Below are 18,107 nucleotides of genomic sequence, written 5' to 3' on the forward strand. Positions count from 1 at the left end.
CTGTCTGTTACAGTCTACAGTCATGGAGAGAAAAAAGGTATTATTGATTTTACTTCGTACTTCTCAATTTCTGATCTCACTCTACATTGAGGATTTTGCTACTGTTAGAGGAAATAAGAGGTAAAATATAAAGTTTTATAAAAAAAAACAACTTCATATTCATTTGGAGGTTCTGGAAGTTATTGAAATCAAATATGAAACTAAAATGTAAAGAAGTACATTTATTTTTAACATGAAAGTCACCTTTCACTCAGAATGACTCTGAAAAGACTTTGTAAATTCACAGAGAAATCTTTAGTAAGAATACTTTGTTAAAAAATATTTTTTGTGTGTGTACAACATAATTGTAATGTTTACTACAAGCTGACTAAATTTCGTGAAGATACACTTAGTACATTCAAGGTTATAAGATGTTTAGTTTAATCGTTACTAAGTGGTTACAAGTTTGTTTAAAATGATCAAGATCATATACATAGAGTTAACTATTTACAAGTATGTAGCTTTTTCCATGCCAGTTAATATTAAAACTTAAAAATCATATTTTTGATGCTCTTTACCATTTGCTACAACACTGAATTAATTTGTAATGCTTAATAATTATTTTTCATAATAATTATGTACATTTGTTTGCAAATGTATTTCTAATATATATATATATTTTTTAATGGAAATTGTTTAATTGTTTTTCTCTGCAGATAGAAAGATTGGATTTTGAAAAAGCTATGACCAAAATTGTGCCTGCAACTCAACGTTCATCTCCGTCCCCTGCCAGATCATTGAAACTGTCTCTTAGGCCTTTATTACAACGCTTGCTGGAAAAAGGAATCAAATCACTTAAAGTTGTCTTCCCTGCTGGACTTGGAAAAGCTCTTTCACCTTCTAATTCAAGTAAGTATTAACTAAAAAAAATGTCAGTTGAGTTGTTTTTATATCACAGAAATTTAATATTGGTTATAATCATTAAGAAAATAATATTTTTGTGGACCAAAACATCCAAGGAATATTAAAGGTAACAAAGATAAATTTTTGCCTTTAAAAGTTTTATACATATATAATAAAATAATAATGTTAAGTCTTTCATAATAAATATAAAAATAATTAATAATTAGTTGATAGATTTGTACGTTTAATATGATTTACAAATTTGTAATTGTCACCATATTCTGTACATTTATTATGTATTTAAGCCTAAAGGTTCTAATTATTATAATCAATTTATTTACACTTCAGATTTCTACAGTACAGTCAGTATTTAATTTATTAAAAATCTAATTTTATAAAACTGCTCTTATTCTACTGTTGTGATTATTGTGTATATATATTGTGTTTTTCTTGACACTTTCTTCAGTCTTGGATATAGCTTTAACACTGTTTATATTCTTCAGCACTAATATTGCTAGTAAATGATTCTCATTACACATGGACCTACAAATTTTGCTAAATTTCTGTGAAACGTGAGGAGTCGTGCAGGGTTGGGACTTAAAAATTAATTTTGCCTGAATTCCTGTTGGACAACATTAAGAAACATGCATTAGGTATATCTAGGTGTTGTGAAATTTCACCAAATATGGAAATTTCAACTGAATTGAGCAAATATTTCTATAAAATGTAGTATTGTGTGATATGCAGAAATTAAGGTACTTTGTGTGTAAACTTGACTTCCTGATAGGCCTTTTAATATTGCTTTTTATTACTATTTAATTTTGTGTAGTTTTTAGAATGTTCAAAAGTTCTTAACATGTACTTAGTATGTATGTATGTGACTTTAAAGTGGGACTATCCATGAAGCTGATATCCCACGGAAACAATTAAGACAGGATATGGTACAACTGAAAGCATTTGAGCAAGACTCTTTTTTTCCTATATTTAAACTACTTACAGTGAAATATTCTTGTTTTACCAACCCACACACATATGTGTGCATATATATATACCTTTTAGTTTTGTTTTTCTTAGTTTGTAAACACTGAAGTATCCTGCTCATTTAACTGTAATTTCTTCCTCTCTATAATTTCTTTTGGCATTAGATAAGATCATTTTACTACTTTGTTTTGCTAGTAATGCATAGTATGAAAAATATTTTGCCATATATTCGTACTTTAAATCCCATAATTTATTTATTCATTATTTACTTCCCCTTCAGAAGTTGGAATATTTTTGTTTATTGTGTCTAATGATATAACATGGTCACTTGATCTGACCATAGTCTCAATTTGAATACAATATGCATTCTGTTTTAAAACTTTCACCATTATAATAGTAATCTGTAGAAAATTTATTTTTTGTCAGAAGTTGTGTAATTTTAATGTACAAATTACATTTACTTTTTACCTGAAGTATGTGTGTTCTTGGTGAGTTTTAGTTTGCCAAATAAAATACTGCAATTTATCCTTATTTCTAATTCAAATTTGAAGAAGTTTAAACCTAAATATCTTTTCAAACACCATGCCATTGCATATCAATAAAGAAAATAATAATATATTTAATCATTATTGAAACACTTAGTTTTCTTTTTGCTTTATTTGTTTATTAAAGTTCAAATTAAATCTAGATTTCCACTTATACATCTAAAATAAATAGTCATTACATAGTCTTTGTTTTATATGGCAGCTACAAAAAAGAAAAGTGAAATCGTATTGTCAGAAGAGGATGAAAGTACATATTCTGATGATGAAGAGTTACTAACCCAAGAAGAAGTATCTTCAGTACCCACTGACTTAGAAAAGAGGATTGCTAGGTGAGATACTAATCATCTTCTTTGACTTTTTTTCATGTAGATATCGTGTAGAGTATGTATTTATTGCAACTAAACATGCATAGAACTTCACTCCCCTTTTTCATCAAAATGTTAAATGTAAAATCTCACATTTAGTTTTCAGGGTTGTTTTCTGTAATTTACAAAAACTTTTATTTTGGTTGTAGTAGTAGTTATGTTTACAACTTTCTTTAACGGTTTATAACAGTGACTGGATAGAAAAAAAAGAAAGAAATTGAAGTAACAAATGTACAAACAACCATACACATAATCTACATTTTTGTCCATTATTGAGGAGAAACTTCTACTTAACTCTATTGGTCATTGTACTTGTACCAGTAAAGTTAAATGTTGTATTACAACACCACTTAGAGAAACTTATGAATGTTTCTAAGCATATTTCAGTTTGTTTTTTGTGCTAGATGTAAAATAATGTCCTTTATGCTTGATACAATGCTTTTAGAATTAATTTTCATAATAAATATTGAAACAAATTTCTATTGTCAGTATGAACTAAAGTTCAGAGTTAAGATGATTTAAATAAATTTCCTTATTGTCTTTTAGAACTTGTAATACGAGAAGAAAGCGTTATGGAATGGCATGCTTCTATACTTTGTAATCATTCTAGAGGCTGAGAAATAATATTCTTCAAATCCACGCTTTGAGTACACTGTACACTCTTTTTCATGAAGTGGTCCATATGTGTGGTTTGTTGTGTGGTACTACATTAACAAAATTATGGTTTTTTAAACTCTTGGAAGGAATGTAATGGTATAAATGCTGAAACTGTGTAGATAGATTTTGGCATTTTATGTCGCGTGAAATCGGTGCAAGTTTTGGTGTGTGAGATTTGTCACAACAGTTGTCCCTCAGATTTATGGAGACAAGCTTTATGGTGTATGCCATTCATTATCTATTGTCTGCTACTTCAATAGTGTTATAGCATGTGTATTTGAATATTGTATTTCTTTTCATAATTAAATGCTCAGTGCTGGCTTGAAGTAACATGTTAGTATTAGTTACAAGTACAACTCCCAAATAACGTATGCTTGTATGATTTCAAGTTGACTCGTAAGTTTACCAACAGTAGGTAAACTCAGATTGTGGCAGTTTTGGTTGTTTATGAAACAATTACCTGTTCAAATGGACAAAATAAAATAATAAAAGAAATTCCTAATTTATTGAATATTAAACATTTTAAACTGTTTATATATATATATATATATATATTAGCGAGCTCCCCAGTAGCACAGCAGTATGTCTGCAGACTTACAATGCTAGAAACCGGGTTTCCATACCCGTGATGGGCAGACCACTGATAGCCCATAATGTAGCTTTGTGCTTAACTTCAAACAAACAAATATCAAAGTGAGCAATAAAAGGATGAAAAAGAGGTTGTGTTTACTGGTATATTTCTTAAACTTGAGAAGTTTTATTATTGTATTCCAGGGATTTTTGTACAGACCCAAGATTACGTATGATACTATTTTAAAAAACAAGATGTAAAAGAGCTTAGAAATACAGTGAAGTAAAATTAAGAAATCTAGGAGGTACAAACACATTTTTTAATTTACATGAAGAATATTTTTTTCTAGAAAGTATCAAATTAAAAAAAACAAAAAAAGTAACAAATATCAAACCTTAATATTTTTTAAAGTAGTCTGTGACTATTAGAAAATTTGTGTTAAGTTTCATGCTAAAAGACTTAACAATATTAGAGAAACATCACTTTTTGTAAGGTGTTGTAAAATCCACTTACCTGTGACCAAAGTTAAGGAGACGTGCTTTGTGTCTCCGCATGGTCTAGTCTTAGTTCAATTAAAAGAAGTTAAGGCTCTCGAGCTATCCTGTATTTGAATTACTCGGGAAACAGGGTTGTAGCTATGGTAAGCAGGGCTTTCCAGTACTCATTCTGCCTACCCAGCACTCCTGCGCAATGTGACTCGTTCCACCTGGCACTAAATATCACCAAGAAAAAGTTCACCATTAAGCATGAAAACTTTTGTCGGTGTTACGGTACAGTTGACTTCTTAGAAACAAAAAGTCATAAAGCAAATAGTCTTTGTGCTCAAATACTTTTCAAGAAAGTCTACAGGGAAAAAACCTGCATGCTAAAGTGAATAAACTGCCCATGCCATGCTAATTCACTTGCCACATCAGACAATATCATCCACAGTGGATACCATAAAAAGCCTATTTGCTTTCCAATAAAAGTATGTGGTGTGTGTAAAAATATTTTCAAAATTTTACAAATATTTAAAATATTGAAGTATATTGGTATTTTTTTAATCTTATTGTGACCAATTTGTATCAATTATCTGCTATTAAAGATAGATCAGTCAAAAGAATAAAACTCGGCCTAGAGTAAAAGTTGTCTCTGCCTTTATTTTTTTAGACTCGTTGTTCACCTTATAACGTATTTGCCTAATGACTGCTTGTGTAGAGTGTTATATCTGACTTTCCGAAAGGAATACAGCCACAGGCACATGCATCTATGGACTAGACTGGTTTTTACCACTCATCACTCAAATCATCCTAGCTACAACCCTGCCAGGATACTACAAGCACTGTGCGTGTGTGACAAGAAGGGAATATATGCTACTTCAAAACTTGCCCTGCACACCCACAGTTAAGAAAAAGTAAAATTTTATATCCACCAGTTATTTTTCTAGAGAGCACTTATTCTCCGTTTAAACTTTTTAAAGATGCCAACCTTTACGTTATTGGTGGCAACTCATTCCACCAGCTAATCATCTTGTTAAAGCCTAGCTTGACTTTTCCCAGATCTTAAACTTAAATACAACACAAATAATTCAAATGGCTTAGTTCTATCAATCTCACAAATAAGCTTGTAACCATTAATTAGAGTACCACATACCCTTCTTTTATCAAGAGAAAATATATTGAGATCTTCATCCATTCCCATAGGATAACTTTCCATCCCCAGAGGCATCATAGTAGTTCTCCTCTGAACTCTTTCCAATAAGTCATTATCCTTTCCTAGATAAGGAGATCAAAAATATATAGATATAAAATTATATATATAAATCACAAATATCTGTGTGTCTGTCCATTATCTAACTTCTTCTAGGTCACTGGGCCAATCTCAACCAAACTTTGTGGGATGATAGTATGGAACAAGGGGCATGTTTATGGAGGTTTCACAACCCCCTTCACCCCAATTATTGATGTTATTGAGTATCTATTCTTAACCAAACAAAATAAACAATTATATTTTCTATAACACAATGTACAGTGTGGGGAGAGAAGGCACACAAGTTTTTTTATATATATCGGAGAGTGCGTTAACACTCTATGGGGGAATGCAATGAAAAAAAATGGCTGACACTATTGCAATAATACATAAACTCAGATGAAGTTCATACTACAACAGCCACCATAATGCTGATATTAGAAGCTGTTTCTTGAGTTATACTCACTTCCTACTTTGATCCATGACTTTACAAATTCATCCCATAAAATACTTCTGTGACTAATGACCGTCAATTAATTGATTACATGAAACAGTGTGGAAGGACATTGAGAGGAGGGTGACAGAAATCATCCTTACTGCCACTACTTTGGCTGCTACCTCTTTGTACAAAGTCATCCTGACATCACACAGTGTATACCATATTTTAAGTACTTACATAATGTGTTCTTAAAGCTTATACAAAACTTTTCGTGAGGTAATAATGAATACTTTAATAATATGTTATAAATAAATAGTGTGACAGTTAGGATTTTTCCATTATTTATCGTAGTGTCCACCCTCACATTTTCTTAAGTTCATAACCCAGACAAAGGATGGATACCTCAGCTTGTATGTTTATAAATACTTACTAAAATTCTATTGGATTTACATCTTTAGAGCACTGTTTTGATGATTTCAATGACTCATTCACTACCATTTTTGTGTGTCACTTGGTATGTTGAATGCAGCATTGGTTCAAATTTTGTTTGCAATTTCCAAATACAAAGTCTGTAGTTTTGTACTAATTAGGAACTTAAATTACTGGTACTGACAAGCTAAAATATAACATAAGAACATCCTATTATTTCTATTTGCTAAAAACACACACATAGTGGCCCCACCTACCTCTTTACATTTTTGGAAACACTCCCTTATGTACAAGTACTTCTGTCTCTGACATGAGAATAACCAAGCGAAAGCTTAGAATGTTCCCCTGATGGTTTTCTTAGCCATTTTGAAGTATTATGATGTCAACTTGTTCTTTGGATCCAAGATTTCAAGATGGTAAGTTGAGTCTTTAGTCTGCTCAAAATTTCATATCTTTTTAGACCCAAATACAGCTTAGTTACTAAGCTTGATAAATTATAGTGGTAATTCTATGGTATTGATATAGTAATTTATGACTTTTTTGGTTATTTGAAATGTATATATAAAAACCTAAAAGTAATTATTTCGTTTCACATCCTCCATGTGCGATATTTTATAAGGCTTAGCAATCTATGGCACGCAGCAAATGAGTTCACAGTTCATAACTGGAAGAGATAATTATTTTCTTTAATTCTTTATTTACTGTTCTATGTTTTAAGAAAACTAACTTTAAGAACTTATTTGTAAATAGTAATAATGTATATACATATATAATGTATTATAACTGAAATGTGGCTGTATTTTATAAAATACTAGTCCACTAAAACACAGCCAAGTTTTAAAAAAAATAACTTTAAGAACTTATTCGTAAATAGTAATAATGTATTATAACTGAAATGTGGCTGTATTTTATAAAATACTAGTCCACTAAAACACAGCCAAGATAGGTCACTTTGTAAAGGTCAGTCTTATACTCTTGGATACGGTAACATCAGTGCACATGTGCTGCATCATTGCAACTTATAATGTTATGAAATTTAAGCTATTTAGACTAAACGTTTTTGTTTTCATTTTATAATATGTAGACATTCTAGAATGAAAGAAGCATAACTTTTACATACATTTCCCAAATTTTTTATTGAGGTTATAAAGTTGGTCAAATCAAACTAACCCATACAGAGATACCGGAGTGAAAATAACAGATAAAATATAGTTTTTTTCTATAAAAAAATTTGATAATTATCTGGAGGTTATAGATTTTGCATATGAAATTTGAAAATTTTTTAATGCATAAAAGTATTTTAATCTTAAAATCCAAATTACTTTGCATGTTGGATAGTCAACATTCTGAAAGAATAAAATTACGAGAACATTTTTAATTAGAAAATCCTAATACTTGATTTTAAAAACCTGATATCTTGTGTAGGAAACCTTTGTAACACTTACCAATTAGTATAACATTAAATCTTAGCTAATAATCCATATTTTAATAGTATGTAAGTTTTAAGTTCTTAATTCTATAAGACAACATTTAAATAAATCCTGAATTTCCACTAGTGTGACACACTTGACACATTTTCTCTAGGTATTTTCTCTTCTCTATTTTATCCATCATCTCTCCAAAAAGCACAAAATTCAGCATAAATTACTCACTATAAAATCATCATTGCTCAAACAAACCATAATTTTATAGCCTTCAATTTTGTTTGGTTACAGAGCTATCAAATAGAAATTCAGACCACTCCTTCCAAACATACACCTGTCACATCCTCTCTTTCAGGACTTGTTAATAGTTCTCTCTTTTATTTAATTATGTATTAACTATACCAATAGAAAGTGAAGGTTTTCATCTTTCAAATAACGTATAATGTTTTGTTCTGAACAGATAACTGTCAATTTCACTTATAATGCACAGTTCATTCCCATGAGAAAGTGACTAGCTTGGATGAATTTGTAACAGTTCTTGTTGCATAGTTAGAAAGCCAGAAAAATCTTGAGAGTTAGAGGAAATTGTCTACTTTTTGCATGGTATTAGTTTATGTTCTTAGTGCATTATTTAATTAAATAAAAATTATTTAGTGCATTTCTACCATCAGTATAAAAAATGTAGGATTAAGGGTCATCGACAATCGACAGCAAGAAAAAATAAAAAGATTAGGTAAGTACTTTTTCTTGTTTTTCATGTTTATTCTTTATTTATTATTATAAAAGTAACTTAAACTGTAAAAATAAGGATCTCTTTAGGTGCGTCAAGGTAAGATTAGGTAAAATGAACAATAATAATATTTCACAAGGCATGCACATGAGCAGCTCAGAGTAGCTCTTGAGTAATGTAATTTGATTCCGTAACGTGAGCTGCACATTCCCCAAGTAATTTACAACTTATAATGGTGGGAATAGTAGTTAGACATGGTTCAATTGGCAATAAAATATAATTATAAATAGATGTATGCTGTTACAAGTTGAAAGCTACTTAGGATAAACGAAAGTAGCTTCATGCTACATTTGAAGTCATTCTAGAAAGAAAAAAAAGGTAATTTCGATTTTTTTGTTTTTGTTACGAGGTCAGTCAAGTTGACCAACCTTGTATAGAGTTAGGGTAGAGGAAATTAAAGATAAAATATAAAGTTTTACTGAAATCAAACATTTGAAATGTATTTAGGAGGTTGTAGAGATTACACAAATGAAATTTAAGATTTTTGAGTTTAAGAAAAGTATTTTTAATCTTTAGATGAAAATCACTTTGCACATCGAGTATTCAAAACAAATACTCAATATATTTGAGGGCAAATCTATTTTTAGTTTATTAAAAATACTTCACTAAAAAATAAAATTTTTTTGTATGTAAAAGATTAATAATGTTTACTATAGACTGCCAAATTTCATGAAGATGTATACACTATATTAGAAGTTAGTAGTATCAAGTCTATAAGGACTTTGAACGAGTACAAAGAGGTCATGTGGTCAGTCAAATTGACCGAGCTCATGTTGAGAGACTTAAAACTGTTGGGCTTGTATGTCGCATTGATCCACAAAACTTATGAATCCATGTTTTACCATTTTGGATGGGAAAAGAGGGGTTAATTTTCAAGTTGATGTATAATATTTTAAAGGCAAAGTTCCCTATATATTCAGATTTTTTAAAGTGAAAGTTGATATTGAGCAAAATTCAACATTCTGCTTTCCTCAACTAAGCTCTTCAATTTAATGTTGTAAACATTAGCCTTTTCTTCATTCAGTAAATGTCAGCTTAATCGAAGAAATTGCAACTGTAAGACTTTCCGTGTGTATTTTTCAGAGGGATCCAGAGTAGATTTGGTCCACCAAGCCACCGTCCGCGTTTGTTACTTGCTGGTGAAAAAGATCAAGGTCAGACCACTCATTTAGGACCTGCCATACTTCACTGCCTCGAACATTTGCCTGTCCATAAACTTGACCTTCCAACCTTACATGCTGTGTCTTCAAGATCACCAGAAGAAGCCTGCACAGAGGTATGCTAGTTTTGTTGAGCTGTTTTCCAGAAAAAGTTAAACTTGAAGTTCTACTACATTAGTTCAGTGTAGTTTTGTTTTTTATCTTCAAACATAAAGTTTTGCATTGGTTACTTATAGACATGCGATGGGTGAGAATCTTTTTGTGACATATGTATAAAATTGTGAAATATGAAACATAACTATTTTTGTATGCATTCCCACAGGGTGAGACAAGTCATTGTTATTAAAACAACAGGAAATATGCCAGCAATTATCAGACAGAAAGTTAAGATATTTATCCATCTTGCCATGGGCATCCTTTACTGCACATGTCATGAGGTTCTTCCGAGTTACATTTAAAAAATTTAATTAAATTACTTTCTTATAGTGAGAGAGCTAAAGCACAGTGATCCAGAACTGGTTTGGTCACATTATTTCCCCACAAGAAGCCAGTCTGGTCTCTTTAGTTTAAAGTCTGTTATCTTGGTTGAGAAATGTGAAAAAGTTTACAGGTACAACAGTATCTTTATATGCCCTGATAATAGCCTCCTGTAATCAAACAGCTCACTTTTTTAAAAACTATCAAAAATCAACAGGGAAAGTGCGTGATAGGTGCAAAATGGTCGAAAAAAGGTGAGAGCAGTTTTCAGAATTTAAACATCCTTTCTGATCATGGAGAAATAGGCAAAAATGATTGGCTTACTCCTGATTTCCCAGAAAATCAAGGGAAAGATTCGGAATGCTTTGATTATAGCAAATGTTAGAGTTAGTTTAGTTCCAATGATGTTATTAATCAATTTCAATGCATAATTAGTGAGAATAAACATGTTTCTAGTTTTCTTCTAGTACATCTTCAATCTCAATGTCCAAATCTTGTAATAAAACACTCTCTTCGGCACACATTTCCATAAGAACATCTTCCTTTGCCCATTCCTTCTCTTTTTTTTTACTGTCTTTTGGGGCATGGCAATGTTTTGCTATACACATAGTTGGAGGATCACAATGTAAACACATTTCACAGCTTATCCAATTTTTTATGTATTTTTCTGTGCCAAAAATTATTCTGAAATTTTAATTTTTTTAAGCCAAAAAAACTAATTTTGGGTGGTTTTCTGACTAACCGGGATCTTTATTATTTTACCCTTTTTTTTCAGCTTAAAATATTAGAAATTGAAAAAAACAATTTGTATTCAGCTTCTGCAGAAAAAGTGTGTATACTTTTTAATGTCTGTAATTTAGTTCTTCCATGAAGCCCAACGAACACTGCCAAGTGTGTTGTATCTTCCACATATGGACCAGTGGTGGAGCACATCTAGTGATATTTTAAGGGCAACATTCACAACTTTGCTTTCAGATATTGATCCTAGTATTCCTCTTTTCCTGCTAACAACCAGCGACTGCCCACTAAAGGATCTTCCAGTTGAGGTTAGATTATGTCTATTGACTTTGTAATGTTTTGTCCATCCCAAAATTTCATATTGTTCTCGATTCTGATGTATATTTATGATATTTTAAGTATTTTGAGAAAAGGTTTATCCTCTGTCATTTCATGATGTTTTCCTCGGCTGACCAAGCTTTCTTTCTCATATAAAATCATTAAAAAATATTTTAAGTTTGCGTTATCTAAGAAATTTTGGCTCTATATAGTTTAGGTCTTTATTTGTGAGCTATGTTCACTGCATTATTAAATTATAAAGAAATCAAAACCATGTTGACATCTGAAGTTAAAATAACATTGAATGTGTTTTTCCCTTTTAAGTATTAAGTAATGAAATTTGATTATAGTTAACACTAATTTTTAACTATAAATAATATTTTTCATATAGGAAATTGAGGGTGGAAAATTGATACCATAATGAGAAATGTGTGTGTGTGTGTATCTGGTATTTTAATTATATATTTTATAATGAATTTGAAGTCTTATTTTTGATACCATCAACTATTGAGTAGAAAATCTTTATTTAATATAGGAAAGGATAAAGTACAATTTGCTTTGGTGAAATTTTGAATTTAATTTTCCCTAATAAATAATGTTAACTGTAACCCAAACCATGAATCTGTTGTATGTAATCTGATTTTAATTCATACCTGAAGGGATTTAGAAGACAAGACCTGTTTGTAAAGTTCTTTTTAATATGGAAATTGCAGGCAGGTCTAGTATCTGCAATAATTTTTTGAAAACACTTGTAAAGGAATTTGAACTTATTAAACAATGTAAGAATAAATGTTTATATCAAAAACACATATAGCCTCTTACTGAAAATAATTATTCTTGCCAACTTAGGCTTAGCTGTTCAAAGAAGTAAAATGATCTAGAACTTAATTTTTTCTACAGACCTAACATATTACGCTTAGCATTGTGTTAAAAAATACATTGCACATGACAAGAAATCTTCAAACATTTAATAGAATTCACTAGTCTTGACACAAAGAGTAATAAATGAAACTAGTGATATGGTATGATAATATTCATGTTTTGGTTCTGGATGATTCTGCTCATATGTAAGGCCAATTATGTTAAGTGTTATTTACATGCTTTCATGATGATAGATTTTTTTTTTCTGATAATTTAGGCATCTTTAATTGTATTTGCACTAAGTTGGTCCATTTTATTGACCTCATATTCAAAATATTCACTATAATTTCAAATTTACTATATGTATATGATATATATATATATATATATATATATGAAATGTGGCAAGCCTTTAGTAAAATGCACATGTCTGTGAATTATGTGTCAGACTCAAAAATTGGACTGCAAGGTGATGTTGATATGAAGAACCAAAAATACTTTTGTCTCCCTCATGTTGTTTGAATATGGAATATGAATAACCTTTAGATCTTCAAATTACATATTAGTATTCCTGTATTTGTATCTGGTATTTACTCCCTTACCACAAACTCTTGCTAAATCAGCAGTGTATAATAAAATTAATAGTTGCATTAAGTAATTTATTTGGATTATCACCCTGTTTTTTTAGTTTTTTTAATGCACAAGATTTCAGATTAATTACTTAAACCTCTTATAGGTGTGAGACATTTAATAAACAACAGGATCCAACCCTGTGCATTAAAAGAATTAAAATATGGGGTGATAGTTTAAATACATTAGTTAATACAAATATGAGTACTTGTGTTAAAAGCCTGAAAAGTTGCTTAAAATTAATAGTTAATAACTCTGATATCAAATACATAATACCATGTTAAATGCTACTGTGTAAAAAGTCATGACATTGGGCACTTTGACCCCCACCTGTACACATTGGGTTGAATACTAAAAACTGAATCTGTATGTAATTTTTTCAACTCTCGCAGAAATATTTAACTTTGCTGGCAAAGCTCTTCTTTGAGAAGAACAATGACAGGATTTTGCTATACGGAATATTACTAATGCTTCTATGTTATAATGATGGATGTTAAAGAATAGGAATTTAGTTGACATAAGATATAATGAATAGAAAAAAAAACAAAGTTTTGGTTAAGAGAAGGACTGTTTAATTACTTGTTTCATCACTAGGTTTCTATAATTGACTTAGTTTGATAAATAAATATTTAGAATTGTTTTAATTAGGGTTTAATTTAGAAGTTAAGCTTGGAAAAAGAACAAAAAATCAACCTGTTTAACTTGACTGGTACTATCTTCTAGTTTATACAACTGGAAATGGCTTGAAACTATTAACTCAAACACTATTGTTTTATTCAGTTATTATGAAAGCTATAAACACTGCAGTTGCATTCATTTGCTTGTGGTTTAGTAATTGAACATTTTTAGTTTGGAAAATCTTTATCTTCTGTATACAGTTGTTTTATATTTTATAATGTAAAACCATAACAGCTGACAGTGATTTACTCTTTTTCCAGTTTTCAGTTAGGTTTTTTTTTTTCCGTGTTATTAATATCGTCACTAACTTTACCCTCCATTTTAATATTCAAATTTGAAAATGTCGCGTGTGGTTCAAAGTAAGAGCTCATCCATTTGTCACTAGATGCATTATAAAGCAAGAATTCTTAAGTTACTGCTGTATTTTGATGGTTGTATTTAATGGATTAAAATTTCCTATTACTTTTAACGTATCAGATGCGGTTGATTTCTCCAATGTGAGAGAGATGTGAGAAAGTAATTTTAATATTTTAAATAGGATTTTCATATTAAATTTTAAAAACAAATTGCATTCTAGTGCTTTAAACAAGTTCTTAGTTTATTTCAGTCACATGGCATTATACTGTAAAATCAAAATCAGGTGTAAAATCAATAAAACTTTTGTTTTTTTTACTTTTAACACCTAGTCTACGAGTGAATAAGACTGAATTTGAGGGATTGGGTGGGTTACTGGGTCATGGTTTCTGATATTCAAGTTAGAACTAAAAATAAATCTACTTAAATAAAGGTCTCGAACTGTTACCCTCAAACAAACCACAGTTTGTTACCAAAATTGTAGAGAAAGTGGATTTATAGAACTGAAGAGCCAGATCTTATATTGCCCAATGTGTGTTCACTGTAGTGTTTTTTGTGGGATTTTGGATTGGGGTTTCACTCCTTCATAGCTGGAAACTAGGGCAAATTTAGTCATGCTGGTGGGCAATTCAAGATTTCAGTTATATTGAGGTGTTTCAAATGTATTCAAAAAAAAAGAGTACTGGAAAGCTTTGTGTAGGAATTGTCTGACCAGACATGTCTTGATTTACAGACTGGGTGTTAAAAAAAAGGTGTTTCTGACTATAAAACTTTGCACAATTTGTGGCACAAACAGATTATTATTGGCTTGAAAATATTTACTTTAATATGGCAAATTAGCAGGTTTGAATCATTATTTAAAACAAGGTAAAACTTATTTGATACTAGATGTTACTTTTGTTATAAAACTGCATAATATTATTGTACAGGTGTGTAGACTTTGTGAAAAATACTTAATTTTGTGATAAATTACTTTTTAAGATGATTAGCTCTCAAAATAAACTATGAATTTTTGGATTGGAATTGAGTACCAGAAATTAATTTTATAAACATGGTTATTTGTTGACCTAAAAATCCCTGAATTAGCTATTGCTTTATTTCAAACTTTCAAATTTTGTTGTATGCTTCTACACTAATGCAGAGTTTTGGGTTTTAACTTTTTAGGTAATGCTCTAAGTATGAATTTCCAAATATTAATTAATTTTTTTATACCTGAACTGTGTATAGAGAATTAGGATGTTCTGTGTCTGTGTTCATTGTGATTAAGTACTTTGAATGAAGACTGGACTTGTACCTCAATTTAATTCACTGGCTTCTTGAAAATTGAATTCAGTGTTATACATTTGTATAGCTTTTAATTCCTCTTATTATTCATAAAATGTATGGTTTGTATTTTATGCATGTTTAATGTACAATATCAATATAATATGGTTTTTAATTAGGAAGTTTTATTTTAATTTACATGTAGGTACAGCATCTTTTCAATGTCGGTCAAGGTGAAGTGTTACAGATGGAAAATCCAAATAGGTCAGAAAGATATGAATATTTCTCTAAACCTTTATTAAGAGATGCAAAGAAGGCTCCCAAGAAGAAGAAAACCAAAAGTAGGATTCTTTGTCAATATTTTTCATAACATTATTTGAAGTGTCATCATCTTACTGTTATTGAAGGCATAGCAGTTGAGAAAAATAAATCTGTCTGGTTCATAGTTTTCCATTTTTTCTGATAATGCAGGTTGCATAGTTATGATGGGTAGTTTTTGTGCATGATTATTTTATATTGAATTATGAAAATTGAAGTATGATTGACTAGTTTTAGCTTATTTCTAGATTATTTTTAAATTAACCACTGGTTACTAATTTATGATTCTAAGTCTTGTAAAATCAACTCTTTCTGTCAATGTTAAGATCGTTCCTATGTATTACTTGGGCCAGATATGGCCTAGTTGTTAGTGTTCTGTGAATCCAAGAGCACATGTTTCACAGCTTGTTCCTGCAAAATCTTGATCCACACTTTGGGACTATAGGTGTGTTATGAGAGTGAAGGTCAAGTCGTGCTATTTGAATAAAGTAGCCCAAGATTTTATGGTGGGTGCTGTTGACTAATTAGCTAATCAGTTCAGAATCAAGGTGTCAAACAAACCTTAATGTAACTGGTTTTCTCAATTACTTTCTGTAACAGTAATTATACAGCTGTTCCAGTGTATTAAATATTTTTAGCATTCCAATATTTACTGTCGTAATGTTTTTTCCTTTATCTGTGAACAAATTGGGTAAATTTTGAAAACTGTGGGGTTTATTAACTTGGTACTTGCTGTCATACATTGCTGTAACAAGTAATTTCATAGCATTATTTATTTTTAATTTTTTTTTTAATTGCGATGTATTTGTCATACAATGAAGAAATACAACAAATCTATAGAAATATAAGAGTACTGTTTGTTGTCTGTTCATTAACTATTTTGCAAAGTGTGGCTGGATCTTCACCAGCTTTGGCATGAACATTCATTGGGTCCATAGGGAGATACAAATTTTCATTTTTGCATTTTGCACCACTACTTTGTCCCCTGTTGATGGATCTTCACCAACTTTGGCATGATGGTTTGTTGGGTCCATGGGGAGATGCATACCAGTTTTCAGTTTTGTGGTTTTTATTGGTATTTTTGAATATTTTTTACCACTACTTCACCCACTGTTGAAGATACATGCAAATTTATAGTTTCATATTTTTGTTTTTCAGTTTTTATGGATTTTTTTTTCGTTTTTACAATTACATATAAGGGAAGCAACTTTTAATGTTCTAAGATAACCTTTCATTAATCATGAATGTACATAACTTCCATCCAGGGGATGGGTACTCCAGCTAGTATTAACTAATTTTGTAATTTAAGATAAAGGTATGTTCTGAACAGTGAATTTTACAGCCTGCTCAACTGGAACTAGTAGAAATAATGATTCAATGTAAACAAGAAACTATGATATAATGAGTACCAAATTTTAATTTCTAAAATTTTTATGTCAGAAGTCTTCATGCAAAATGATGCACTTATTAATCCTTTTACAACAGCACCCTTCACTGCGCCTCTTTATAAGCATTCCTATTGAATAATTTATGTTTTATTCTTGTAAAACTCCCGATGTTGGTGCAGAAACTAGATTATTATCTATCAGTGAAACATGATTTATGCACACATTTGTTTTTCCTCATAGTGAGAATTTATCTTTAGAAGTACAATTTACTGTCTGTGTGTTTGTGCAGGTTTTTTCTTTTCATTGCTTTGATACTAATGGTTTGTAAAATCACTCACATTTAACAAAAATAATGTTAATTATAATCCTAAACATTTTAAAGATATGGAAAAAACCCTTCCTGTGGTACCACCTCCTGAACCAAGAAAACTTACAGATGTTGAACTCCAGAAACTTGTTGAACAAGAGGAAGCAACCCTTCGAGAACTAAGACTGTTTTTGCGAGACATTTTGAATAAACTAGCCAGAGATAGAAGATTTGCCATGTTTACTAAACCGGTTGATCCAGAAGAAGTAAGATTATTCTTTTTGAATTATAAATACCATCCTTTGATTTGTAAACTTATATTTAGCTAAGAAGTGTAATCTCTATGATTTTTATATGTATTCTGCATTGATCTCAGTCTTCAGTATAGTTGACTATTCTTTGTTCGCCTGAAGATGAATAGTCAACTATTCGAAAGCACTTGAGTTTTGGGTCTTATTTTAGGTTTATTACACTTTATATGTGATTCCTTCTAACTCTTTTGTCAAGAGAGTCTTCAGTATATTCAGTACAAGTATATATATATATTGAAAAAGAAACACATAGGATATCTGTCAACTCTTTTAAGTTTAATTACAACTATATGCATATATATAGTTAGAATGACATCCAACACTGCCCTCACATGTTTGGGAGGAAAAAAAAGGAGCAGATGTGGGTGCTCAAGTCACATTTTGACCACTTTTCACTGTCTGCAGCCTGAAGTGGGAAGGTTGTTGCTTACTGTTGCACTTAGATAAAAAAAAAAAAGTTTTAGTAAGAAAACAAAAGAGTATTATACGTTAA

The 18,107-nt window shown here is 30.4% G+C and overlaps 1 protein-coding gene across 1 annotated transcript in view; it reads left to right on the forward strand.

Moving 5' to 3' along the window:
* LOC106460825 (ATPase family AAA domain-containing protein 2-like) overlaps positions 1-18,107 on the forward strand; it is an 89,664-nt gene that overhangs the window by 49,130 nt on the left and 22,427 nt on the right. The window contains exons 14-19 of the mRNA XM_013920569.2: positions 696-888; positions 2,611-2,737; positions 9,895-10,087; positions 11,309-11,494; positions 15,496-15,631; positions 17,379-17,569. Coding sequence (XP_013776023.1) covers positions 696-888; positions 2,611-2,737; positions 9,895-10,087; positions 11,309-11,494; positions 15,496-15,631; positions 17,379-17,569 — 1,026 coding nt within the window. The remainder of the gene's footprint in view (positions 1-695; positions 889-2,610; positions 2,738-9,894; positions 10,088-11,308; positions 11,495-15,495; positions 15,632-17,378; positions 17,570-18,107) is intronic.

This window comes from Limulus polyphemus, unplaced genomic scaffold (assembly GCF_000517525.1).
Source record: "Limulus polyphemus unplaced genomic scaffold, Limulus_polyphemus-2.1.2 Scaffold844, whole genome shotgun sequence".
In the NCBI taxonomy this organism is placed as follows: domain Eukaryota; kingdom Metazoa; phylum Arthropoda; class Merostomata; order Xiphosura; family Limulidae; genus Limulus; species Limulus polyphemus.